General features: G+C 52.9%; 1 protein-coding gene across 6 annotated transcripts in view; it reads left to right on the plus strand.

Moving 5' to 3' along the window:
• Positions 1-26,606, plus strand: part of FAM163A (family with sequence similarity 163 member A) — an 89,111-nt gene that overhangs the window by 62,130 nt on the left and 375 nt on the right. For 3 of the 6 annotated variants that reach the window (XM_047839649.1, XM_047839651.1, XM_047839648.1), the window contains 4 exons: positions 9,282-9,373; positions 12,985-13,006; positions 13,951-14,065; positions 14,640-17,758. In XM_047839649.1, the coding sequence (XP_047695605.1) occupies positions 13,973-14,065; positions 14,640-15,047 (501 nt within the window). In that variant the 5' untranslated portion in view covers positions 9,282-9,373; positions 12,985-13,006; positions 13,951-13,972 and the 3' untranslated portion in view covers positions 15,048-17,758. Of the gene's footprint in view, positions 1-8,353; positions 8,463-9,281; positions 9,374-12,984; positions 13,007-13,950; positions 14,066-14,639; positions 17,759-24,445; positions 24,448-26,606 lie in introns of those variants that run through there. The other 3 variants (XR_007148002.1, XM_047839650.1, XR_007148003.1) reach the window with 3 other exon arrangements.

Consider the following 26,606-nt stretch of genomic DNA (forward strand, 5'->3'; position numbering starts at 1 on the left):
AAACCCCCCTCCCTCTCTCTGTCCGTCCCTCCCTTCCTTCCTTGCTTCCGTTCTATTTTTATTTTTATTTTTGCAGCTGCTGTCTTCTTAGCCATTCCCTTCTTATACATTCTCCCTGTACCTCATCTCACTTGGTAGTCCTTAACCTCTCTGAAGTCACAGTGCTCTCTGATATCTGACAAAAGCTATACACTGCCTCTCTGGAAACTAGAAACACACACACACAGACACACACACACACACAAGTTTAAAGTTTTGGAAGTTCATAAATGCTAATCTAGCTGTCTCTTTCTTCAGATTATTCAGATTTCTTTCAGATTTCTTCAGATTATTTTTTCAGATTATTATTTCTTCAGATTTCAGCTGTCTCTTTCTTCAGATTTCTTCAGATTATTTTTCTTCAGACCAAGTAGTCTTTCTTTATGATTATAACCCACAAAAGGAAAGAAAAAAATTATCACATTGTCTCAGTCTCTTTGAGGTGTCTCATTCCAGGAAATTCAAATCCAGTATGCAAAAAAAAAAAAAAATTTGGAGAGCAATTTAAACCTTTAATGCACATTTTGGGAAGATCCCAATGGGAGAAATTGTATTCATAATATATATTAAAAAAAAACTTCAAAATTTCATCTTCCCCCGTCTCCTGCTCTCCCTGTATCTCACCTTGAGCCTCCTGTTCTGTCTGTCCTTCCAACATGCTTTTCAAATGCCTTTCACACTGGCTCCTGGATCTCTCTTCCTGTCCTCTCATCGTCCAAGTGTATTCAGGTCAGTACTCTGACCTGTCTAGCTCCCATAAATTCAAATAGCATGGGACCTCCCAGCCTCTCTTTTACCCCAACTCTGCCTACTCCAAGAGATGAGCCAGTAGACATAGCTTAGCAGAAAGTAGAAGAGGAGAAAGCCTATAAATATTTTACATTAACACGTTTTACTGTTACACAAAAAAAGCATGAAGTTGCTCTTTCTAATCTTCCTAACCTGTTTTCTGGCTTCTCTGGATCAACCTATCCTGGAGGCTTCCCTGAAGGGTAAACTGGCCACCTCAGTCCCCCTGCGCCCCCTCCTAAATCTCTATTTCTGGGGGAAGAGTTAGAAACCTGCAGTTTAGAATCTGTAAACCCCCCACCCTCAACCCCATCCACAAGGTGCAAAGGGATCAAGATTCAGCTGAAGGAACCATCACAAGACGACCACTGCCAGATAAGTCAGAGTATGTAGCTCAGCCAGAAATACGATTCACTGAGATCCAGACGCTGCTTCCTGAGTTTTGCTCCCTCTGTGTGCTAGGATGTTGACTGGACTAGTCAAGCAGGTCACTTGGCGGAAGAGTTTACCTTGGCAGTTCACAAAGACATGCAAAGCGTTAGTTGAGAATTACTAGACCCAGAATATGGAGCAGGTACCCTGTATATTGTGGGGTGCAGTGGCCTTGAGGATGTGCACATCCACTGTTAAGACGATGAGACATGTCTGGAGGTGAGCTCCCCCTTCCTGCTCACTAAGGGTGGGAGCTCCAGCCCGTGTGGCCAAGGGGATGGTTTTGTTCTGATGTAGTCACGTGCCTTCCCTGCGGATTCTGCTGGCCCTCTCACAGACCTGCTGTGTCTGTGCCCGGCTTGCCGGTGGGGTTCTGCCCAGAGCCCTTGCTGAAGCCCTGGGTTTGGGCTTCCGTGGCTTCCATAGAGGGCCACACCTGTGGCAGCAGAGGCCTGCCGTCTCCCTCACCTGATCTCCTGTGCCTGGACTTCTGAGAGTCCTCCCCGGGTGCTCTTGCCCATTTTAGAATGTTTTCTGTAAAATGATTCAAGGATTCTGCATAAATTCTGCTGCATTTTTTTAAGGTCCCCAAACCCAGAAGCTGCCCCATTCCGCCCTGGATGTCCCACCCCCCTCCTGCCCTCAGTCTGGCCCAGTCACACCCGACAGGTGCAGAAATAGGCCCTGTCCTCTGGACTGGGGGTCAGGAGAGGAGACCAGCTCTGTGATGCTCCCAAGCCTCCCTGTGCGACATGAGTTAACAGTTTCCAAACCTCTGTTACACTTGCTTATGTCCTGTGAGATTTGTCTTGGATTTGGTCTAAATTTCCCTCGGTCCAATTTTATCCCTATTTCAAATCCTGCCTCCCCTGGAAAGCCCTGAGCAAGCCTCCCACTTCTTCTTCCCCTGCTTTGATGACTGTGGGTCAATGACCAGTCTCTTATAGTCTAGCTCCCTCTGGCTGCCTTTTCAGTCCTAATGCCATGCTCTCCTTATCGCCATCTGGCCTCAAAAAACAAGCTCTCCGTCCCTCGCATGACCTGTGTTCTTACTTGGATCTCTTCCAGCCAGCTGACATCTTGCTAGAGAGGAGAAACAAACCCCACAGACACTTCTGCCTTTTCTAACAAGCCTGTTTAGCAGTCATCAGGCCGGAGGCCTGGTGCCTGGGGATCTCAGAACACCTTCTGAACAATGGTAGACATCAAATACAGATGGAGAGAAACGCAAGTCTATGATGCAGAACCACGCACTTTACGGAGGCCAATGGAGCCTCCTTCCCTCCTGCAAACGGTCAGGCCAGGAAAGAGTATGGAATGTGGGCTCAGAAGAGCTGGGGTACCACAGACACGGGCCACTCTGCATGTTCCCACAAAACCCACGCTGGTCGTGGAAGAACAGTGCCAGCAGGGTGTCCCGGCGCTCCCGGAATTAGCTGCGTCCATGGCTTTTCTGAACTTAACTGTTTTCTGTAGAATAAATAAAAAAACTGCCATGCCTGGAGATCAAACAAGACGAAGCCCAGGGAAATTCTGTAAGCAGTGATGAACATTGTTTTGAAAGGCAGAAAGGGAAACAAAGCCAAGTCTAAGGGGAGCCACACCCTTAACAAGTTTACTGGCCTCTGCACCCGTCTCCCTGTAGCAGAGAGAACAGATCCACCACGATCGGTGACCCTGATTTCAAGAGCTGCAGAGACAAGGGTCATCTGTCCAAAATAGCCATCCAAAGTGACACGTAATTAAGTCCCACTTGTGTGTACAGACTATAAGCACAATGGGGGTTTGCGGGAGGAGAGCTCAGGACGGCTGTAGACTGGGACAGGGGGCCCTGGGGGTGCCCATGTGATACTCTGCACTTCTGTGCCCGGTTTCCATGACCCGCACAGTGGTGACTGAGGGACCACGGGTCCTTTGGGTCAGCCCTGGGCTGAGAGGAGCAGCCCCTCCCCCCCATCTTTGCTATTTATCTGCAGTAAACGCTTACTGATACCCCCGGACACTGGTCCGGAGCTCTGCCTGCTCCAGGGAGTTTGCAGGCTCAAGCACCGTGGTGATCTGATAGGGACTGCAGTCAGCCTGGGCCTTCCAACCACCGGGCCTGAGACCATGTCCCCCACTGTTTACAACGCCCCCCTCTCCCCGTGAGCTCCTCGAGGGCGCTCTGTCTTATCATGTTTGTGTTCCTGAGGCAAAACTCAATGCCGGGCACCGTGCTCAATAACTACTACTAATACTACAAATAATAACTACTACTAATAATAGTAAGTGGAGAATAAATGAGGAGAATGACATAGGGTGTCCATGAGTCTGAGACACAGAGGTCCCAGCTGGAATGCTAGTCAAGGTCACGATCGGGAACCTCAGGACACATTTGATCTGAGAGGCGTGACTCACATAGGAGCTGGGGTCATGCGTTGTAAGGGTCTCGATAGTCCTTGCTCAGCCCCGTCTGCTGAATTGGTCCTTACTGCGTCATCCGCATTCCACCGATCCGAGCCTGAGCTCAGCCTCTTCAAACTATTGCCACTATGAGAAGAATATCATTCACATTTGTGAGTTACCGACAATTTGAGAAGACACTGCAAAAAACTTAGAGACCTCCTTTGGCACTAACCAACTGCCGGGATTTTTAACTGGCCAAGAGACTCAACAGAAGCCCCCCAGACTCAGTCATTTTTTCTGGATCTCCTTTCTTTCCCATCCCTCCCTCTCTGGCCTACCTGCTACCTTACACCTCAATAAACTCTCTTAACTCTGTTATGTCGAGTGGTCCAGCTCTTACCACGTCTATTTCCAAACCGTGACATGGCCAACTCATCGAGGGACAAGTGAGAGCAAAGGGCCATCTCTTCTGTTGGCAGCAGAGGACCACAGGGACCCTGAGTCCTTGGAACAACATCCACTCTCCTTCGAAGCTGGCGTAATTTAAAATAACACCCCCTTTCCCATAATCCTTACTCTGTGAGGGAAGGTGTGTCATTTACTTTCATTTTGCAGATGAACCTCAAAGAGATCATCAATTATCCAAAGTCACCGCAGGGAGCCTAGAAAGTAGAACTTAAGCGCAAATCTCGGCCCTCGTAGCCTGGTGCTCCTACAACTACCTGCGGCGGATGAGCCCAGAACACCCGGCTGTGTGTTGGAATAGCACTCTGCATACAAAGCAACTTCCCCATTAGAGCTGGTCATTCCATGTTTGGAATGTACACAACATCAAGCAGTTGGAGTGGAGCTTTACGAAGACACAGGATTCCAAGTCTGTGCCCTCAAATGGTCTGTAATCTAATGAAGGAAGCAAAGTACACCCCCACAGGACACGAGTGTATGAACAAATATAGTTGTCTGGGGACAAATAGGAAGGCTAACCAAAAATGTGCAACATTAAATGCATCATGGAAGGCTTCCTGGAGGTGGTCAAAGCCCCTTTCTTTCTTTACCCTTTGTTCAAGTTGGACCTCAGATGCAGACGGTGAAGATAATTATGCTGCGTGCAATCATAGCACATTACCACTTACCATGGGTCTGTGCCAGGTCCCTCTCTTGCGTTATTTGCTTGTCTCTTCTTCTAGTCCTGTTCAACTCCTTCCATCGGTGGCCATTCTAACACCTAATGAGATCCATTTTTTCGGTGTGTGTTCTTGAACATGTGAACCGTTGTTCTGTAAGCTTGGATTTTAAGTTTATGTAGGCACTATTTTACATCTCACTGTTTGGGGGTTTTTTGTCTGCTTTTCACTTAGCGCTGTGCTAAGATGTATGGTTGTTGCTATGGCCCGCCTCTCCACAGAGGCGTCATCCCTGATTTTACTTCTCCACTCCCCAGTGATGATCACTGAGCTTGCTTCCGTTCCCTGCCTCCATAAACAACACAGCCATGAACATCTTTCACACATGACCCCCTTGTGGACGTGTTGAGAAATTTTGGGGACATAGACTCAGGCGCGGAATTGCTTCTCGTGGGGTATCTGTGAACTTAATATGACGAAGTAACACCAGGTCAATGGCTGCTCTCGCTACGCCCCTCCCGCAGTGTCCCTGCATTCCTGCAGATGCTCGGATCCTTGGCATTATTCAGCTCTCTAATTTTTGCCAGTCCTACCAGCGTAAAGTAAGAGTGTACTGTGGTTTCAATTTGTCTTTCTCAGATAGTCATGAGTTTGGGCATCTCTTCACTTTCCTGTTAGCCTTTTTGGTTACTTCTTTTGAAAACCACCTGTCCATTGCCTGTTACTACATCCAGATTCCCTTTATCCCCTTGATGATTAGCAAGGGGTCCCTTTAAAAAAAATTATTTATTTAGATAGAGAGACCACATGCATGCACACGTGCTTGCAAGCAGGGGAGGGATGGGAGCTCTGTGCTGTAAGCATAGAGCCCGGTGCAGGGCTGGATCTCAAGAACCCTGAGATCATGACCTGAGCTGAACTCAAGAATCGGATGCTTAACAAACTGAGCCACCCAGGCACCCCTGCAAGGGTTCTTTGTATCTCCTACAGAGGCCTCTTCTCAAATAGCACACACCTCTGTGGGGCCGTCATTACCTATGTATTGGGCACGGAGGAACCTATCTGGCCATCGTTCTTCCACGCCTTCATCCTGGGGATATGGGCCTGCCAATGGCCACAAGCACAGTCAGGGTAAAAGGAAACCCTTCCTCCGATCCCCTCTGCCAACCTCGCGTGAGGATTGCAGTCTAGGAAGTCTGGTAACAAGGCAAAAAACCTGTTCCTTTTCTCCAGGGCTGCTAACCTGCTGTGTCAATTTCATGAGTTAATAAATGATTGGAGAAGGCTTACTTGCCTCAGAAGAAATTGAGATCAGTGGTGCTTAGGCCCCACTCAATTAACTTGTGCTCCTAGGGGGGCTGAGTGGGGAGCAGGGGCAGCCGGTCGTTAATTACATGTACGGCTGCCAACTGTGGCCGCGTCTCCTGCCAGCATCGCTCAGGCAGCGAGGAGGTGACCCTGCGTCAATGAGCTGAAGTCACTCAGGGCAGGGGCCCTTCAGACACAGCACAGGCACTTGGCCTTGTGAGGAGTGGGACACTCACTTCCCAACACGTCCTGTCAGGTTGGCCGTTAATCCCCCCACCAGCCTCTACCAGAAGAATGGCCTTTAAGGTCCCCCACCATGGCGTCTTTGTTGGCCCCACCCCACCCAGGGTTGCCGTGTACCCTGGTTCTTCTGCACCTCCCTCTTCCTCCTGCCTTCTGGCCCACTTGCCCAAAGGACACAGAATCTGGAACCAATCTTATGGGCATCAGATGATGATACAGACTCTGCAAAGTCACCTGCCTCCTTGCTGCCTGCTGCCTGAAGTCCTCCCAAAGACCTTCGTTCCTACATCATTTCCTAAAAGGGCCAGATGGGAAGACTCAAACCTGTAAAAAAGGCAGGTCCCCGAGCCCCTCCTCTGGAGATGCCTCGGTAGGTCTGGACTCGGGTGTCTGGACACCCGACTCAAGTGATTGTTACCGTCAAGCTGATTTGAGAGACCCTGCCTCAGGACACCGTAGCTCCTGGTGTAGTTAGTGCAGATCTTCTGGAAGGAGAGACAGCAGCCTAATGGCAGGGCCCTGGCCTGGGGCCAGGAGGCTCCACTCCCAGTGCCTCTCCTGCTCCACCTCTATTTTGCTGTGTGTGGTTAAGCCAGTCACTTGTCCTCTCTGAACTTGGTTTCTTCATCTAGAAAATAGATAACTGGGCCAGATCCCTTAGAGTCCTTCCATTTCCATGTGTTTTTCTGTCAGTAACTAATAGGTTAAACGTGCATTTTGCATGATTTGTGCTCAACGAACAACTTTGGCTTTTTTTTTTTTTCCTTTGAGAATCCCTTCATGTTAAAATGTATTCAGTGGAAGAAATCTCCCCCTGCCCCTAGATAAAAACTTGGGCCAGTCCCATTGCTGGTCACCCACTCTTAGGTGATAATCTGTGGTGCCTCTCAGCTGTAGCTACAGACTCAAGTTAGAAATTGGAATCATTGAACAATTGACAGTATTATGCTCCTCCTTTCTGCCAGTTTGGATCTGCTTTGGGCTGGAAGCAACTGGGGAGATGGGCCGTGTCCCTCTGCTGTCACACTCCCCCACCTCTTGCCTTCCTCCCGCTGCCCCCAAGAGCTGCTGTTTCACTAGCTGCCAGATTGAAATGGGGAGTTCTTACTGGTTAGAGAGCCAGGGAAGCCTCCTGGGCTCTTGCTTTTGTGGATGTTTTTTGTGGGCACTTTTGAGGGTCCCTGCTGGGCCCCTCTCTCCGGCAGCCCCTTTGCCCAGGCAAACACATCTCTCTGTCCCAGGAGGGCCTTGCAACTCCTTGCCCAGCCCCCGGGCGTCAGGATGTCCAGCTCCAGCCTGGTGGACTGGGCTTTTCTCATGCCTCCAGGTGGCCCTACTGGACAGGACGCAGGGCAGCCAACCTCTGCCTGCCCCTCGGCCCCGCCCCTTGGGGGTTAGAGTAAGGATTTCGTGGCTCAGCAACAGCTCTTGTCAAGGAAATCTTCTGCACCAAATCTTCTCCAAATTTTTGGCCCATCTGTATTTTACAAAGTGGGAGAAAGTTTCCTGGATCCTAAAACAGACGTTTTGACATTCCCATGTACACTTCCCTGCTCTCGGCCAGGGAAGAGGGACCTGTCCCAACCTTACTTCAGTCTTCTGATTTCTATCAATTGGCATCTCAATCAGACTTAGATAAGGGGGCGCCTAGGTGGCTCAGTCAGTTGAGCGTCGACCTCGGCTCAGGTCATGATCTCGCAGTTCCTGAGTTCAAGCCCCACATCAGTCTCACTGCTGCCAGTGCAGAGCCCCGTTTGAATCCTCTATCCTCCTCTCTCTGCCCCTCCCCCACTGCGCTCTCTCAAAACCAAATAAACATTAAAAAAAAAATTTAAGAAGAGTCCCACTCTGACATCCAGCTACCTGTGATTTCCATATTAGTGAGAGTGAGAGCATCTTTGAGAAAAGAAAGCCGGGGTGCCTGAAACATCCCAGGCGGATTCCAGGCAGTAAGGCCTAGACCTAGAAGGGAGGTGAAGGAGGGGATGGGCTGAGTCTGGAGGTGAACATCTGCCTTTCTCAACTTCTCCCAGAAATCTGCTCCTGAGACCAGCTGAACTCAGATGAACACAGGGCCTGGAGGCATGCTAATGTCTGCCCTTTGACCCCCAGCTTCTGGCTGAGGCAGAGAACGCTGAGGAGGTCAGCCCATCCCCTGTTGAAGGTGATGCTGTGGGTTCACTTAACAGCTGGGTTCCCTCTCAATACAAAGACACCCAGTGGGGCCTTCCTCCTCAGGACAATGAGCAGGGCTAAGCCTCCCCAGAGGGCATCCTTCCTCTCCCCACTCCTGTACTCTCGGTCCCAGACTCCCCTGTAAATAATTTAGAGAATTTTCGTTTGAAGGGAGCTCCAGTAATTAGCCTAGACTGGATTCCTAAATGTCCTGGTAGGATCCTGCCTCCCCCTTCTCCATCAGCCCACCAGCGTGAACTTGCTCATCCGACCGTCCAGTTGGTATGTTGTCCTGGGGGAGGTCAGGATATTGGAGTAAGAGGAAGGAGTGTGTGGCTCTGGGCACTGGGAATACGGGCAGGCCCAGGGAAGAGTGGGGAAGGGTTTGGGGAAGAGTGTGTGGGGCCGTGGAGAAAAGGACCAGCCATGCAGGCAGCAAGGACACGTTCGCCAGGGCACAGCCCAGAATTCTCCAGGAGCGTGAGCGACTCCCTGCCCCCCATTGAGCCTCACTTCCCAGAATAGGCAGGAGCTCGTGCCCAGTATCCTGTGTTGGCCAGCGGGGTCCGGACAGCAGCACTGAGGGCAGCAAACAAAGACGGGATAGGATGTGGCCTTACAGGTCTGTCCTTGGGCTCCTGGGCTAGGAGCCTCAGAGACTGAGGCAGCCATGGAGGTTGAGAGCCAAGGCCCTCTGGGGGGTGTCCATTCAGAATCTTGGGGTCAGTTCATCCTCTTGGCCTCTCTCTCTAGCTCTCACTGATCTTCCCCTCTCTCCTCTGGCAGGAACTGATGTCCTTGGCCATGACGCACCCCCAACCGCTGTCTGCTCAGGCACAGCCTGTGTGACCGAGCCATTGCTGCCCCAGCTGTTTCACGTGAGTGTGTGGCTCAGGCCAACCCTCTGTCCCCAGGAGAAGGTGTCCGGGCCCTGGGTAGCGAGGGGTGTTGGTGGGGAGGAAGTCCAGAAAGTCCTGGTCACAGAGGGCAGGCCCGGGAGTCTTTAGCGGGCAACAGGTTTGTCCTCTTTGGCCGTCCTTGGTCCCTGACTTGGCCACCACTGAACCCATCTGTTCAGATCCACTAGGCCCTGGGAGGGGACCTCTTTCTCCTGTCCTTTGGAAGCTCCTCAGAAGGCAGCTGGGTATTATGGAGACTTTATGGCACTGGCCCTTGGGTCCTGACTCAGACACTTGACTTTAGGCACATCATTTATTTAATGGTCTGGCTTCCTCTCCTGCATGTGGGGTTTTTGCGTGGTGCTGAGGTGTATTAGTTATCTCTCGCTGTACAATGGGACTACTACAAACTTAGCAGCTGAAACAACACACACTGATTACCTTGCAGTTTCTGTGGGTCAGGGATCCAGGCGTGGCTAGCAGGTTCCTGTCTCTGGGTCTGTCAGAAGGCTGCATTCAGGCGTCTTGGGGCTACAGTTTCGTCTCAAAGCTCAACTGGGGAAGGACCCGCTTCCACTCTCACTTGTGCGATTTTCCAGTTCCATTTAGGTCATTGGACTGAGGGCCAGAGGCCACCCTCTGTTCCTTGCCACATGGGCCTCCCAACATGGCGACTTGCTGCGTCCAAACCAGCAAGGGAAGGAGTTGGCTAGCAAGAAGGTAGTCAGAATGCTACAAATCTATTCACAGAAGCGACATCCCGTCATCTTTGCTATGTTCTGTTGGTTAGAAGTAAGTCACAGAGGGCACCCACCCTCTAGGGAGGGCGACTACCCGAGGCATGGCTGCCAGAGGCCATCTCAGAGCCTGCCTATTGCAGGAGGGGCCGTAAATGGAAGCACACTTGTAGACTGTAGAGTGCTGTCCTTTGCATCGAGTTGCAGAGAGAACCTGAACCCACCGGAAATAATAGAAGCCACTGGTTATGGGAATTTCAATGCCAAATTGTACCGTTAGTAGGGGGCCCTCAGGGAGAGTGGCTGGGACCTGGCTCGTTCCCTGCCCGCCCTTTTTCTGTGCCTTCGTGGCTTATGATTTTAAGGCCAGATTTAATCAGACACAGACAACATCTGGGCCTTCCTTTTCCCCACAAATAGCTGTGTTTGCAGGATCTTTTGGAGTTTCCAAGGGACTCTTGCACACATGAGTCTCACCTTTTCCTCAGAGTCATGCTTGTAAGCTGAGTTTTTTTTTTTTTTTTAATCTTTCTTTTACAAGCGAGAAAGGAGGTCAGTTTCCAAGATGGGGTGGCTGCTAAATGGCACAGCTGGACCTCAGATGGGTCTTCAGATGTGCGCCTCTGCCTGCCCTGCCGTGCTCCCCGTTTCCAGGTCACTTGTACCGTACAGCGTCAGGGTACTGAGAGAGGGGAGGCCAGGCGTGGAGGTCAGAAGGAGGGGAGGGCACTGTTCTTATATAGCTTCATAATTCGCTGCATCCTAAAACGGGCTCAGCTCATCCCAGGGGACGAGGCCGAGACTTTCAGGTAGAGTGGGTCACTGCTGCCTCCAACTTCAGGTCACTCCACAGGCCTCTGTCTCTTCAACAGCCCTCCCTGGTGAGCAAGCAGGGGAAGTGGACTGATGTTGTAATGAGGGCACATACATTCTCCTAAAGCTGAGGTTCATCTCCTCACCCGCCGCCCGCCCCCAAGCCCAGCGAATGCCCGGTGAAGCCCTGAAGCATGGCCCACCGTGCATCTGGGCAAAGTCAACTTGGTCTGGAACAGTGATGCTCAGGTCTGAAAATGGGAAGCGAGCGGATAGATACAACTTGCTGCCCCCTGGTGGTGGGTCCGAGTCATAACTGCCAGGCCCCTGAAGGAAACGCTGCACCGCGAGGTGATTATCAAGTACCCACTTGGCACCCAGCACTGTGTACAACGTTGCAGGCGTAGGAAGCAGTAGAGGACACAACTCCTGATCCCAAAGGACTTCTAAAGTACTGGAGGAGTTAAGATGTTCCCATGTGAAACTTGACAAGCATTTTACCGGGACAAGATTTTAAAAGCGGCCAATGGGGGAGCCTGGGCGGCTAGCTCCGTTAAGCTTGACTTCTGCTCAGGTCGTGATCTCACGCTTCCTGGGTTCAAGCCCGCGTCAGGCACTGTGATGACAGCTCGGAGCCTGGAGCCTACTTCCAGATTCTGTGTCTCCCTCTCTCTCTGCCCCTCCCTTGCTCGTGCTTTCTTTCTTTCTCAAAAATAAACATTAAAAAAAAAAAAAAAAAGAAAAAGAAAAGTGGCCAATGAATGGAAGGGGAGCCTGGGTGGCTCAGTCGGTTAAGCATCTGACTCTTGATTTTGGCTCAGGTCATGATGTCGTGGTTTGTGAGTTAGAGCCCTTCATTGGGCTTTGTGCTGCTGGTGCGGAGCCTGCTTGGGATTCTCTCTCTCCCTCTTTCTCCACCTCTCCCCTGCTCTCTCTCTCTCTCTCTCTCAGAATAAATAAATAAACTTAAAAAAAAAGTGGCCCATGGAAAGGCTTTGCAGTAGGAGTCTAGAGAGAGAACACCACTATGGGGAGGTCAGGGAGGTCTCGCAGAGCCCTGGATGGTGGGTAGGATCTAAACAGGTGGAGAAAGCGGGTTCATGCACTCCTTTACCCAGAGTTCTTCAGGAAACCCCCTTGCCTCGAAGAGAGTTAAATGCCAATTCCCTGCCTGGCTCACAGCCTCTCCCACTTCCTGCCTACCCTGCCTGAGCCTTTGCAGATTCGCTACAGGTCCTGGAACCCCCTGTGGTCGTTCACATGCCTGGGCTGTTCATCCAGCCCTCTGCACTTGTCTACTGGACAAGCTCCCTGTCTGCTTCTAGGACTCAGCTCAAGTGTAACATCTTCCAGGGAACCTTCCCCGAGTAGTTAGCCACTCCCTCCTCTGTGTCCCCACAGCCCCTGGTCTGTGTGTCTCACACCATATCATCTGGTATATGAAGTGTCTTTTCATCATGAGGTTCTAAGCTTCTTAGGAACTGGGCCTTCCTGGTGGACGGAAGATTCGTGTAGGGGGGCAGTGGGAGGTGGGGAGGGAAGACAAATTGGTGGTGAGCACGCAGGGAACTGGGGCAGGGCAAAGCGTGCCAGGGCACATGACGGTGGGTGGCAGGAGGGACCTGGGTGAGGAAGAATCGCTCCTTCCACCAGGTGAACATGGCAGGGCCTACACCTTCCTCAGGGGCCCGCAGCTTGCGTTCCGGCCCCACTTGCCCTTTGAGTGACAAACATCCCTCCAGGCCCCTCGTGGCAGCCCTGGTGAGAGGCTGGAGATGGGAGCAGCCCTCTGGAAAGAGGGTGATGACTTAGGCCGTCACAGTTGAGTGTGAGATACCAGAGGGACATGCGAATGAAGCGTCTACCTATCAGTAGTGGGAGGCATAGCTGGAGACCGGGCTGGGGACGTGTGGGTTTCTCAGTGGTGGACCACACAGAGGGGAAAGCAAGGTGAGGGCCTTAGGGACCGATCTTACCCTTGGGGCCTTTTTCAGAGGTAACACTTCTTCCAACATCTCTGTCCCTTTTATTGTCTTGCAGGTCACTGTTCCCTTTACTGAACGTAAGTGCTCCTGGTCACTCTTCCTTCCTCAAGATGCCGAGTCTCCTCCCACCGTCCTGCTCCATTAGCAGGGCCAGCCGTGGTCCCCAAGTGCCCGCGAGGGCGGGAAGTCCCCCTTCAGTGCCTGAGAGGGAGTCTGCCTGAGGCCACACAGCCTCACGTCCAGAGCTCACCCCTGGCCCATTATCCGCATTAGCAGGACCCGTCCTCCGGCCTCGCCGCCAGCTTCCGGGAGCCAGAATGCTGCCCGTTGCCCACTCCCCCTGGGCTTATCTTGCCCTTGTTTTCCATAAGAGTTGGAAAGAGAGGAGAGATGCCCCCGAAAGGAGTGTGGGTTTGAGCCAGGGCAGAACCGGGCAGAACTTTTCACATTCGGACCCTGTCCCCTCCACCTGGGTCAAAGGCTCAGGAGTCTGCCGTTTGTGTCCTGGAGGGCAGGGATTAAGAGCATGGCGTCAGGGGTGAACCAGGCTGGACAGGATCTCAGCCAAACCAATCAAAGCCTCGATTCACCGTGTGTGAAACGGGGATAATGGATAACTATCCCAAGAGGTATTTTGAGGATTAACGGAGACAGCCAGGGAAAATTTAGGGCAGTGCCACAGACTAAGCCCTCAGGAGAGGAAGCTGCTGTCTTTGTGTCTTGGAATCATGGGGTGAGTGTGTGGAGAAGGAGAAGAGAATTAGAGAAAGACGGCAAGATCCTTTGAACAGAAGCAGAGAGCAGAATTATGTCCTCAGTGAGCACTCTGCCTCCTCTCTTCCCTCCTGCAGCCGTAGGCCTTCAGGTCCGGCTGGCCCAGGCACAGGAAGTCCCTGGGGCCCCTCCTATTCCAGCTGCCCTCAGGTCCGCCCAGCCTCCAACTGTGTAGAAAGTTCCAGGAGGCCTCCCCGCCCCGCGGCCAGTGTGGCCGCCCCTCACCTCTCTGCACCCATCTTTGCAGAGTTTGATGGGGCATCGGGCGGATGACAGCGGGAACAGTTGTGATCACTGGCGGAATCCTAGCTACGGTCATTCTCCTCTGCATCATCGCCGTCCTGTGCTACTGTAGACTCCAGGTCAGTCCCCAGGGGGCACCGGGGGCAGAAACGGGGGGCCCACTTGGAGGGTGACAAAGCCCAAAGCCATGGAATGTGGGAGGCATAAGTTAAGGGGGCTGGGAATTGGGGGTGGCCAGAGGGAGCCATGCAGCCCCCACACCCTGTACACTTTCGGGTCCCCAAAGGCAGTGTGCTGGGAAGATGCTGGGTCACTGTGTTGTGTGTCCTGCGTATTTGAGCTTTCAGGAGTGGTGGGAAGGGCATCCTTCTGGGGAGACGGAAAACTGCTCCCAGCTGCCCCAGTCCTGTCCTGGATAGGACATACATGCCCCTCCTCTCTGCCGCCCCGCCTCTCTCAACCACAGCCCGGAGCTAACGTGCCGGGAAGCAGGGGGAAGGAAGAGGGAAGGTACTGGTCTCGCAAGGCTGGGACTGTGTATTGGTGGAACGTGGGCGTCTGGTGTTGCATTTTAGTTTCGACACCAGGAAGCTCTCTGCACAGGGTCCTCCGTGGACAGGGGCGCGGGTGCCTTTGTGCGCGCTGGAAGGGGAGCATCCAGCCCTCAGGCATCCCTCCCCACTCTCCCCTCAGTATTACTGCTGCAAGAAGAGCAGGGCCGAGGATGCAGACGAGGAGGAGGAAGAGCACGACCTGCCCACACACCCCAGAGGCCCCACCTGCAATGCCTGTAGCTCCCAAGCCCTGGACGGCCGAGGCAGCCTGGTGCCTCTCACCAGCGAGCCCTGCGGCCAGCCGTGTGGGGCGGCAGCCGGCCACTGCACCACCTGCTCCCCATACAGCTCCCCCTTCTACATACGGACGGCTGACATGGTACCCAACGGGGGCGGAGGCGAGAGGCTCTCCTTTGCTCCTACATACTACAAGGAAGGGGGACCCCCGACCCTCAAGCTGGCAGTACCCCAGAGTTACCCGGTGACGTGGCCAGGCTCTGGGCGTGAGGCCTTCACCAATCCAAGGGCTATTAGTACAGACGTGTAACCCCATTCACCCCTGACCCCTCCGCGTACCGATGCTGCTCTCCCAGCAGGAGCCATGGGGGCGGCAGGTGATCCCCTCCAACAGCCCACGAGGACTGTCTCAGTTTCTTTTTTTTGGCTTTTCTTGCCCCACGGTGGAATCCAAGCTATTGAGTGCAGTGAGGACCAGGGCAGGGCCCAGCCCCGGGGCTCAGAGGTGGGGGCTGGCAGGTGGAGCGGGTGGCTTTGCAGGCTTCCGTGCTGGGACGGTCCTCGGCCGGCTCTGGCCCCGTCATAACCGCTCTCGCTCCCCTCGCTCCCCCAGCTTTGGTGGACGGCGGGAGGAGGCGCACCAGGAAAGCTAAGCAAAGGCCCCAGAGGCCTCCAGACTCCTTGGGGGATGGACGAAAAAGGGGCCCAGGGCCAGGGGAGACTTGAGAATCTGAGGAGGGAGAAGGAGGTGCTCCGGGGACCTCCCCAGGACCCGCGAGCTACGAGGAATCCAAGAAGTAGTTCGCGGTCTAGTTTCGTATTTGGTCATCACGAGGGCCGCAGCCTCTGCATCTGCTCCAATAATGGGCATTGATTCCAGAACACACAACAGCTGTACTGGCCCCCTTCCTCGTGGGACACGTTGAGTTGACTTTCAAGGTCATGGCATAAGGTTGTTTGTGGGGGATGCACCGAAAGGGTCATGTCTAGCCTTGTCTCCCCGCAGATCCCCGTTCTCGGCCTTGGGAACCAGCTGCCCCTGCCGGAGAACCTTGTCCAAAGTTTTGCTGCTGAGTTTGAGCAGCTTAGCGAAGCAAGTCTACTTGCTGATGGTCTCTGGGGCCCCGGCCCACCTCCCTGAGCGCAGCGTGCGGGAGCAGTGTTGTGAGGGTGTGTGTGTGTGTGTGTGTGTGTGTGTGTGTGTGTGTGTGTTCTCCACCAACTGGTGGAGAACACACACACACACACCAGGGGCTTTGCCACCTTTGGGAGCTGCAGAGCGAAGGGTCTCTGATGTTCCAGCTAGAAAGGAAGAACTGACCCACAGACAGCAGGAGTGAAAGGTGATTAAGGTGGCCGGTCCCCACGGCAACCAACTGGCTGGTGGAGAGCCTGCAGAGTCTCCCAGGGGACATTCCCTGGTAGCTGGATTCCATGGATTCCCGGCTTGCTTCCCTCCCACCGCTGCTCCCCCAACCCCACGCCAGTCTCCAGCGGGGGGGGGGGTGCTGTTAATTGTCCAAGCCCCGCCCTCAGTCCCCACTTAGAACTAGGCTGTGGCCTTATGCCATTTGAAGGAAAGCACCTGATGGGTTTTCTGGTTTCCTCTACAGTAAGGGGTAGCTGCTCCCCCCTTCTAAGGGCATACCTACCCCCCTCCCCACCACTGTGGCATCACAGAATGCTGCAGAGGGTGGGGCAGGGGAAGAGCTGGCCCCTTTGCTGGAATCCCAATTTTGCATTTGAGAAAGGGCCAGGTGCAGCTGGGAGAGAGCGGGGCAGGGAGAGAATTCACCACACTTCTTGCTCCACTCTGTCTGGACACACTTGTCACCTTGCATCTCCTCTGTAATTAGTGCACACTGGCTGAAGAATCAGAGGACCTGGGGGTCTGGCACACACACTCTGGTCACTCATTAGCTCTAGGGCCAGTCATTTGTCGTCTCCGAGACCCCATTTTCTCCAGGAAAATGAGACCTGCCCAGATAGACCTAAGAGCCCGCTAGTACTCCAAACAGCCAGGACTTCCTGAAGAGACCTGCCCGCTATGCTGCTTTCCTTGCCCTCACCCTGGCAGGGTCTGGATGTACTTACCGACAGCCTGATCCAGTGTGCCAGGATGTGTGTTGAGGGCTGAAGGACCACGGTGAAACACAGGTTTAGCAGGCAAAATGATTTTCATGGTCAGGGAAAAGCAACCATGTCTGATCCTACTGAGTGATTTCAAATGGTAGCATTTCCTAACATCGGGAGGCAGCTCTGGGTGGGGGTGATGAGCTCTCTCTCCCAGACCAGAGGGACCAGCCTAGGGCAGCAACTTTAACCTGCTCCATCCCCTGAGCAGTCGTCATTGGCCCCAGGTGCACCCCCTTGACATGAGCTTCTGGGTCTAGCAGCCATTGTGGCTTCCCGATGACCAGCCCCAGTGCCTCCCCGCCTGGGAATTTCACAGCCAATCAGCCACAGCAAGGGCTGTCCCTCCCTTGTACCTCCTGCCTTTGGAGAAATCAAGACAGCCCAGTCAACTATCACCTGCTTCTTGCATCGATCTATTGGGGTCCCTCAGTGAAAAGCATCGTAGACAGTCCCCTCTCCTCCTATAGCTTTCTTAGCCTAAATCTTATCAATCTACACACCAAAATCTGGGTTTTGGGCACTGGAGGGATGATGGGCCATGGCCCTCCCCCACACAGCCCCACAGTGCACAGGACACAGTCTCCAGATTGCCTGTCTGTCTCCCTGTAGCTGTGACGGTCTAACCTACGGAAGAGGAAGCGCACCCATTCAATTGTGCTGCACTTTTTAGCTATGGAGTCTGTGCTATGGGACACTCTTTGGACACCTTTCAAATTGTTCCCTAACAGGAAGAAAAGGAGAGGCTGGGAGCACCCTGTCCTCTCCGCCATCTTGTCTCCACCGCCATGTCACTGCTCCTGCTGCACATTTCCTGTCCTGCATCTTTGATAACTTGGAGTCACAACCAAGTGAATGTCAAAATAAATGAGGAATTTGAAATAGAAATCCCACAGAATGCTCTGTTATTCACCTGAGGAGGGGGCAGCTGGGCACGGATTTAAGAGTGAACGCTCCTTTTTATTTCCCAGAATGTCCATTTTCTTTTTTTTTTTAATTTTTTTTAACGTTTTTTAAATTTATTTTTGAGACAGGGAGAGACAGAGCATGAACAGGGGAGGGTCAGAGAGAGGGAGACACAGAATCTGAAACAGGCTCCAGGCTCTGAGCGGTCAGCACAGAGCCCGACGCGGGGCTCGAACTCACGGACCGTGAGATCATGACCTGAGCCGAAGTTGGCCGCTTAACCGACTGAGCCACCCAGGCGCCCCCAGAATGTCCATTTTCAACACCAAGATGCACCAGCTGCTTCTCCCTTCCTGCTTCCGCACTAATAGGTCTCCTCTGCCATGTCGCCTGCTGTCCCCCCGCCCGCCCTGCTACCTCAGTCAGAACTCGCACCCAGGGAGGATGTGTTGTTTGTTGGGAGAGGGGATGTGAAGATAGTAGCTGCTGCCGCCCCTGAGGCGGAAGTAGCCCAGCCCGCTTACAGGGAGCCTCACAGGGAGCAACCCAGGCTTCCGCCCTGCTCCCTGCCCCCACACCCCCTCACTGTCCAGGCCCCTGGTGTCCCCACCTGTAGTTCTGGGTTAAATCACCAACCCTCCAAAGCCTGAGGAGACCTGAACACACTGCCAGCCCTTGCACGTTGGGAAGAGACAGAAGAGAGAGTTTGGGGATCAGAACCTGGCAGACGCCGCAAAACCAGGAGAGGAATGGAGTGTGGACCAGAGAACCCGGAAAATAGCTTTGTGCGTGAAAGGGAGCGTCCGGGGAGGGTGAGGATGAGGATGGATCTGTGTGCGGGACTCTGCGTGTGTCTGAGAGAGAGAGGGAGACACCCCCTCCCCTTCTCGGGGCCAGTGTGACTACAGCTGGGTGGGCAGTGGGCAGCCTGGCCTGCAGAGCTCAGACACTCTGCTCCTGCAGGCCTCTGGTAGTGCCGTGGGGCACAGCTTCAACCTCAGCCCTGGTGGCCATTGGCCACAGCGCGGCCACCAGTCGTCCTCTGGGAACAGAAACCTTAAGCTCTTCTGTCTCGTCACCACACCCACCCCAACCTCAAGCCATCTCCTCCCCTGCAAAGTGGCTCAGGCCCACTCTATCCCTGCCTCTCAGATGGCTCCTCTGGGAGGTTGGGCTGCCCCACATCTTTGTGCAGCCCCAGACGATGTGAGGGTCACAGCCCTGGCCCAGTTCTTCTCCCTGGTGGCACCTGAGTGCCCTCAGCCTCAGCCCCAGGCCTCGGGTCTTACTACACCTTCTATGTCCAGATGGGCAGGGACGGGAGGACAGGAGCAGTGGTCAAGATCACAGGTCCATCAACTCAGTACCCATGAGCTTCTGTGACCATCACAGCCCTTGGCACCCTAGACACTGTCAGCCCCCTAAGCTGCATCATGCCAGTCCGGATCCCTGAGGTTTCTCCAGAGAGAAGCTTCTTCCACTGTCAAAGCTTCTCATCCCATTTTCTATACTCAAGTTTACAAGTACTGCTCAGAGATCACTGATCATTTCTGGGAAAAGAGGACCAAACCATAAGTATCTGAGGCCAGGAGCTCCTGACAGCACAAAAGCAAGAAAAAGCATAAGGAGCCCAACCCCAACCCCCCCCCCCAACCCAGCCCTATTTGTTCAGAATGGAAATGGCCCCTAGTCCTTGAACCTCAGGCACTGACCTAGGCATGTCCCAGACAACAGTGACAAAGCCAGCCAGCACCTCTTCCTCCCTCGTCAGCCTGGTCCAGGCTGCTCCTCTCTCCTCCCTGTTTGGCCACCTTCTCCACCCGAGACCCCCGGCCCCAGTGGCCATCCGCCTTCCACTGCCTAACGTCTCCTTCTGCGGAGAACCCAGTAGCACACAAGCTCTTAAAAAATGCCCCTGCACCTCAGGTTTCTGAGAGTCCCCATAGCGTGTCTCAGGGTGCCCAGCACACAGCACCCTCCTGACCATCCCCCAGCCACAGCTGTGTGTGCTAGGCAAGCAGCCATCAGGAAGGAAGGGCTCCTTTCTCCCTGTGACCTAACATCCCAGCAGGTGCAGTAATGGAGTAATGGCGGTCAGAGGGTGGAGTTTTGTGTCAGACTCTGCTTGGAACCCTGGCTTTACCACTTGCCATGTGACTTTTCAGGCAGCTTTTTGCTTCTCTCTGATTCTGTTTCCTCCTGTATACAATTGAAATCAGAACACTTACCTTATTCTATCGCTGTGAGGACTGAGTGAGACTGGCACACATGGTCGCCATTGTCATTAGTAGGATTTGTAGGTGGGCCCAAACCTGAGTTCTGGAGGCAGCAGGACCCCAAGTTGCGATTGCTCAGGCCCCAGGGTGGAGGGCTGCTCTGGGTTGCATTTCATCTTCTTGCCTCTACTCTCCCCTGAGCCTTTCCTAAACCCCTCCTCCCTCACCGCCTCTCCCCGCCTGTTCCAGGCATTGTCGAGATCACCTCTCTGCTCCCCACAGCCTCTCTCTTCATTTGGAGCCCCCCTCCCCGATAGCTACCTATGACCCTTTGAGAGACCAAAGGTCCCATCAACCCAGGACTGCATTTTTTGACCCACATTGCTCCAATGAACTGGACAAATGAAGGAGGGTAATCATATTCCAACTCAAGACACAGCTCTCGGCTCGCCTCTGTGCTTCTTATTTCACTGGCTTCCCCCAAGTTCAACGTTTGAAAGTCAAGTCAGAAGGGATCCAGAGGAGCTCTAGCCCCTCCTCTTAAGCCGGGACTCCCCGACTCGCTCATCTCTGGCCCTGCTGGGCCTCACCCAGAACCAGCTGGCTTCCCTGCCACCAGAAGTGGATAAGGGACTCTGGGTGATAGTGGGGAGGTGGGTGCGGGGAGGAAGGGTGTCTTGATGTCTGGCAGGAAGGGACAGAAATGTGCTTTTGCAGGACACCATCTGCATCTTCACAGAGCTAGGAAACCAAGGAGAACCATCTGGTTCACACCCCCGTTGCCTCTCCCAGTGCTGGCTCAGTGGGACCCACCTTCGCTCTGCCCCGAACCCTCTTCCTCACGTACTGCCTGGATCCACGGAGGACAAGGAGAGACGATGGCATGGCTGTTACCCTCACCCACAGGCCAAGGGGGGGCCTCGGCTTCCCTGACCAGACATCATATGGCCACTTACATCCCCTCCTTCCGGGGCTGTCGTTCCTCTGAAATAAAACCTCTCTTCACCTTACAGAATGGTTAGACTGACGCTGCACCTGCTATGCTCCTGTTCCTCCGTTCCCATGTACTAGGCAAATTTTCTGTATAATCCTAAGTTGTCAGAGGGAATGTCGTGTCTCTGGACTTGTTCCCACTTCAGGATGAGTTAAGGCAACTTGACTGGTGCCGGGAGATTGAACTCTGGGACAATAAGACCCTGAGGCCCAATCCTGCCCATTCTGTGAGAGAGTTGCCAGGCAGTGCACTTGCCAGGCCCCCTGCACTTAGCCCCCTGGAGGAGGGTGGCCGGCAGGATTCAGACAGCCTGCCAAGCGCCACCAACCAACCTTCTGCACCACTTGCCTTCATCTCTGTCCTGTGCCTGCCGTGGGTGCAGGTGGTACCGGGCTTCACTGGGGCAGCTCCTGGTGCCTCTGCCTTTCCCCTTTTCTTACGGGGCTTAGTGGGTACTTTTACATGGGAGGAAATAAAACCTATACCTATACTCCTGGACACTTTGGTCATGGAGGTTTAAGACATCTTTTTAAATTTGTTTTTATTTAAGAAACAGAGAGAGCATGAGTGGGGCAGAGAGGCAGAGGGAGAGAAAGAATTTTAAGCGGGCTCTAGGCTCAGTGTGGAGACCCATGTGGGACTTGATCCCAGAACCCTGGGATCATGACCTGAGCCGAAATTAAGAGTTGGATGCTTAACCAACTGAGCCACCCAGGTGCCCCAATGATTTGTGTTCTGGATCTAAGTCAGCAAGTCAAGGTTAAACAGACGCCTGACCCTCCTCACAAAGCCCTCTGTACTCTCCCCCAAACATACAGGCCCAAGCAAAGGGAGAGGCCTTCTCCAGGTGACCAGTTTGTACTGTTACCCACAGTTGAGGAGGCCGTAACTCAAACCCAGGGAGGAGTCTCTTTAACTCTTCCTCAGGCAGGAATCCTCAGGCAGGACAGAGTCCTGGGTAGAGGGACAGAAGCGGAGTGGAGGATGGCCTTTCCACCTTCCTGTTCCCAATCTCCAAAAGGCAAGATCATTGAAAGTAGCCACATGCAGGCTATGAAAAGGTCAACATTCTCCACATAAGTGAAATTATTGTCCAGCAAGCATATTCAGATACATTCAGGCTAAACCCACTTGTCATGTATGTTCTTATAGATAATACGTTCTGCTTCTTAGCCCACTTGTTGGGCAGCCCTGAAGTCCGCCTAAAGCTTAGGATATGAACATCCAGCCAGGATGTTCCAACCAAGGCAGAAGTCACCCCTTATTCCAGAGGACTGCCCCCACAACCCGAGGTGAGGTCACTTCCCACGAAGTCCTTTACCAAGGGTGGCCGGTCCCTGTGGGAGGCTTTGCCCAGGCCTCCAGGAAAGCCCTTGGCTATCCCACTTCCTCTGTATTCTGTTATCAATGCCCACCCCTGTTCTACATACACACACATCACCACCACCACCAAGGAACCCAGCCACAGCTAAGAGAGGAGGGTAGGTGAGGCAGCCCTCTCCCCCTGACTGACTGGCTCCCACCCAGTGGGCAGAACAGTTCCGGTCTTCACAGGGGTAAAAGTCCAGAGACTTGGTGGCTGGATCACACTGGACATTTGACATCACCTTCCCTTCCAGGTCTCCGCAGAAGATGATGTGGCTCATCGGGCCCTGGCCCCAGGCCCCCGAGCACCTGGAGGAATGCTGTGCTCCAGTGCTGGCCTGCTGGCTCCTGCATCCACTTCAACCCATCTGATATCTACCTATCCTCCTGGGTTGGGTTTTGCCTTGGGTCACAGTTTTCTGCCCAACAACATCCTTATTTCTAAAAAAAAAAAGACCTCTGCCCTTAGAGTATTTGTGTGCTGAGTCTAATTAACCATCTTGGAATTCTAGCGGAGGCCTGACCCTCTTTACAACGTCCTCTGGATTCTTTTTCCTTAGGTATAGAGCCTGACCGAAAGGATCCACGACAACCAGAGGTCTGCAAACCCCAGGTCCCTGCATTCCAAGGGTCTTACCGGCACCCTCACCCTTCTCCTGCCTCTACCTCCCTCTCACCCCTCCCGCACCCCCCCCCCCCCCCCCCAGTACACCCGTCCCAGGAGGAGTTAGGTACAAGTGACAATAAATGAGGAGGAACTCAAGAGAGAAAAATTAAGAATTCAACACTTTAAATAAGGGAGAAAATGGTAATAGATGTGCCTGAGATAGGCATTGGAAGAATACATCAAAAACTAATAAAACTGGTTTCCTTTGGGAGGGAGTGGGGAATCGATGAGATGGGAGCAGACACGCAACTTCAGGGTCTGCCTGGTTGTATTATCGTGAATTTTGTGACTCCGCATTTTGAAACGAGTTTTTTCCCCCTGAGTTAAAGTACCCCAGGACCGTGCCCGAGAATAGTGCATGCTGGGTAGTTGCATGCAGGTGCGCGCGCAGCGGCTGTGGGCGGGGCCCCGGGGGAAGTCTGTGCTCTGGTCTCCACCGGAAGAGACGCTGGGTTGTCTGGCCGCCTGGGCCCGTCGTGAGCCTTCTAAGATGCTGCCACGCTTGAATCCCTCCACTCTTGGGGCTGGAACACGGCTGGCTGCCGTGGGGCCTCCCAAGGGACCCTCCACAGGCAAAGGGCCTTCTCGGCTTTGAGTGGGAAGCAGTTTTCTCTCCACCAGGCCAACGACGGGAAGACGACAGGGAAAACAATGTCAGCCAACAGCGGTTCGTATCATAATATATATATAACATAAGATTTACAATTTTAACCATGTTGAGGTGGACGATTCAGTGGCATTAATTACTTTCCCAAGCTTGTGCGACCATCACCACTGTTTCTGAAGCTTTCCGCCACCCAAAACAGAAACTCTGTAACCATGCATGATTCAATTATTTTTAACAGCTATGTTTTATCTCTGCATGAAAACGATGCTTTCAGGGGCCCTCCCGGTGCCCTTCCTGCCGGAAGTCTGAGGCTAAATAAAGCCGTAGGAAGGCAGGGTGATGAGGGATCCTCACCTCCCTGCCCCCACTATGGAATCTCCTAAACAAAACGTGTCTTCAAGGTAACTCCAAAGATAAATGTGTTGGAAAGTAGTTTTGCAGCCTATCCGGCGGGAAAAGTGGGGGAGGCCTGGGCGGGCAGCATATTTTAAGACGACAAGGAAGAGACTTTGGACAGTGGAGAGAATGAACCAGCTGTAAGAGTAGGTGCAGTGGGTGGCTGCCAGCACGCTCAGGTCCTGGGCTGTGCCACCCAACTGGATGGACGGCAGGGGCCTCATGGGGACCATTCGGGGGTCCCCAGGCAGTAGCCGTGCATGAGGGCAGCCTCAGTATCCTTCCTGGCAGCAGACCTTGGGGGCCTGCTCCGCTGAGCAGCCACCTGCCCCCTTCATGTGTCTCATGGTCCACAGCGGGTGGAGCACTAGCCACGGAGAGGGGAGGGAAAGGGATCAGGGAAGGAGCACACTAGCATTGCCAGACGTCCCCCAGGACCCAACCATGCGCGTGTTTGAATGCGCACGGGGTTTATGAACCCACTGGGATTCAACATAAATGCGTGTGTATTGGGTATCCAAAAAGGGTCCGTGCCTTCCCCACCAAAAAGGTAAAACAACAACACCAGGAATTTTCTAGATCCTGTTCATCCCACCTGGAACGACTTTTCAGTTGCAACTCCAGCCCCACACTCCCATCTCCACCAGTGCAAATTTCCCCTGTCCTTCGAACCTTTTCCATGATTCAGTGTTTTACTCTTCTGTCGACACTTGCAGTAAGCTGTCCTGTTTTCTGGATAGCCAGAAGAGCATTCTAGGTTGGAGCACTGATACTTGGGGTGCCCTCTGTTTCCTTGGCAGACAGAATGTTCCTGGAGGGCTGGATTCACCACCGCATGAGCCCCGGCACCTGGTGCGGTGTTGTGCACACTCTTTGCAGTCAGCCAGAGTCTGCTAAAGGAAGCAGGATGTGTTTCTCCCTTTCATTAGGCCGTTCTTAATGTTTTAAAAAATTCAGGTGTATTCAGAAGGGGAGAGAAAGAAATAGAATAATACTATAAATACAAGAGGACTAGACAAATTCGAGTTCAGGGAGAGAAGAATGCCCCCCCCCTTCCCCTTTATATGTGTCTTTTAAGTGGCATTTATTTAGTTCCAACACTTGAGAAGATGAAATACTGGACTTTATTTAGCCCAAAGCACATGATGATGGCAGGGATTTAATGAGGTTATAGTTTGCCTCCCTGGAAAACACGATCCCACCGCCAGTTTGCAACAAAGTAGGTAGCTGGGGAATCTGAGCAAGGTCCTAGGCTTCCTGGTGGGGAGCACCCCTTGGACCATTCTCAGAGCTGCGACAGTCTTCTTCATCTGCTCCTGGATCCAGAGCACAAAGTCTGGACCATTAGAGGCTGTGCTTCTTTGGGAACATCTGAGTCTTCCGGTTTCTCCATCACCTCCTTGCTAAGCTCCATCTATTTTGGGATTTACTCAGCAGCCAGGACCAACCCTGACGAAAGGAGCTGGTCATTTATTGGTTCTTCCAGTGTGACGCTTCCCGAAATCAGCTCATGCAACCCCCCTGCCCCCATGCCTCTTGCTTTGATAGCCAGCTGTGAACAAGTAGATCCCTAAAGGCTCCCATGTGCAGCTCAAGGCTTGGCTTTTCTCAGATGCACATTTTTCAAGAGTCCCAGACTGACCTGGATGGAGTGGCACCCACCCAATGCGGGGCTTGAACTCACAAGCTGTGAGATCATGACTTGAGCTGAAGTTGATCTAAGCCACCCAGACACCCCCTGGTCTCAGTTTTGCAGTGACAACCACATGGTCTTCACTTAGTCCCTCACTTAGTCCCTCAGTTTTCCCATCTGTAAAGTGAAGGGTTTTGACTATATGACCACTTCAGTCATTTCTTTGTAGTATTTCATGCCCTCCTTTCCCTACAGCCTCTTGACTTAGAGGCTTCTAGGCAAAGAATCTTACAAAGTGTAAAGAACCTATTGGTTATTCAAGTGTTGTGGGAGGTCATTGAGAGGATGTGACCACTGGTTGACCCATGAGCTGGACCTGGGCACCTGGAGGCTCCTCACCCCTATCCTTGTCCCTGGAATCTGGGTTCCACTTGCCTTTCCAGCTCTCAGAGTTTGTCCCAGGGACAGAAGTCAGAACATTTCGGTAAAGAAAAAATAACTCGGTTGTCAGAAATCTGACTCAGGTGTAACTTTCTGTATGTTGCATTTGTTACATATTCAGTTAAGTGGTCAGAAACTGTCATTCCCTTGGTTCTCTCTGCGGCTGTGTCCACAACTTCAACCGTGTGACCCAACTCCTATTCCAAGGGTGAGCCAAAGAGCTTGTGAGCTGACGTGTGCGGAAAAGCCAAAAGGGCACAGATTTTGAAAAATAGCCATTAGTGAGTAGGGCTAATGCAGGCACAACTGTTCATTCAACTAACATTTGTTGGGGAACCTGACACCAGGGGATAAACATTGTTCTCAGTGTTAGAGAAATAGAAATGAAAAGTGCACACCTGCCCTCAAGGGGTTTCTACTCTGGGACAGAGAATGAATGCACATTTTCACAGGTAAAAACCTTCCAGGGATTTGCTTGTCCTGGACTAAAACATGTAATAGGAGAGTAAGT

Source organism: Prionailurus viverrinus, chromosome F1 (genome assembly GCF_022837055.1).
Source record: "Prionailurus viverrinus isolate Anna chromosome F1, UM_Priviv_1.0, whole genome shotgun sequence".
Lineage (NCBI taxonomy): Eukaryota > Metazoa > Chordata > Mammalia > Carnivora > Felidae > Prionailurus > Prionailurus viverrinus.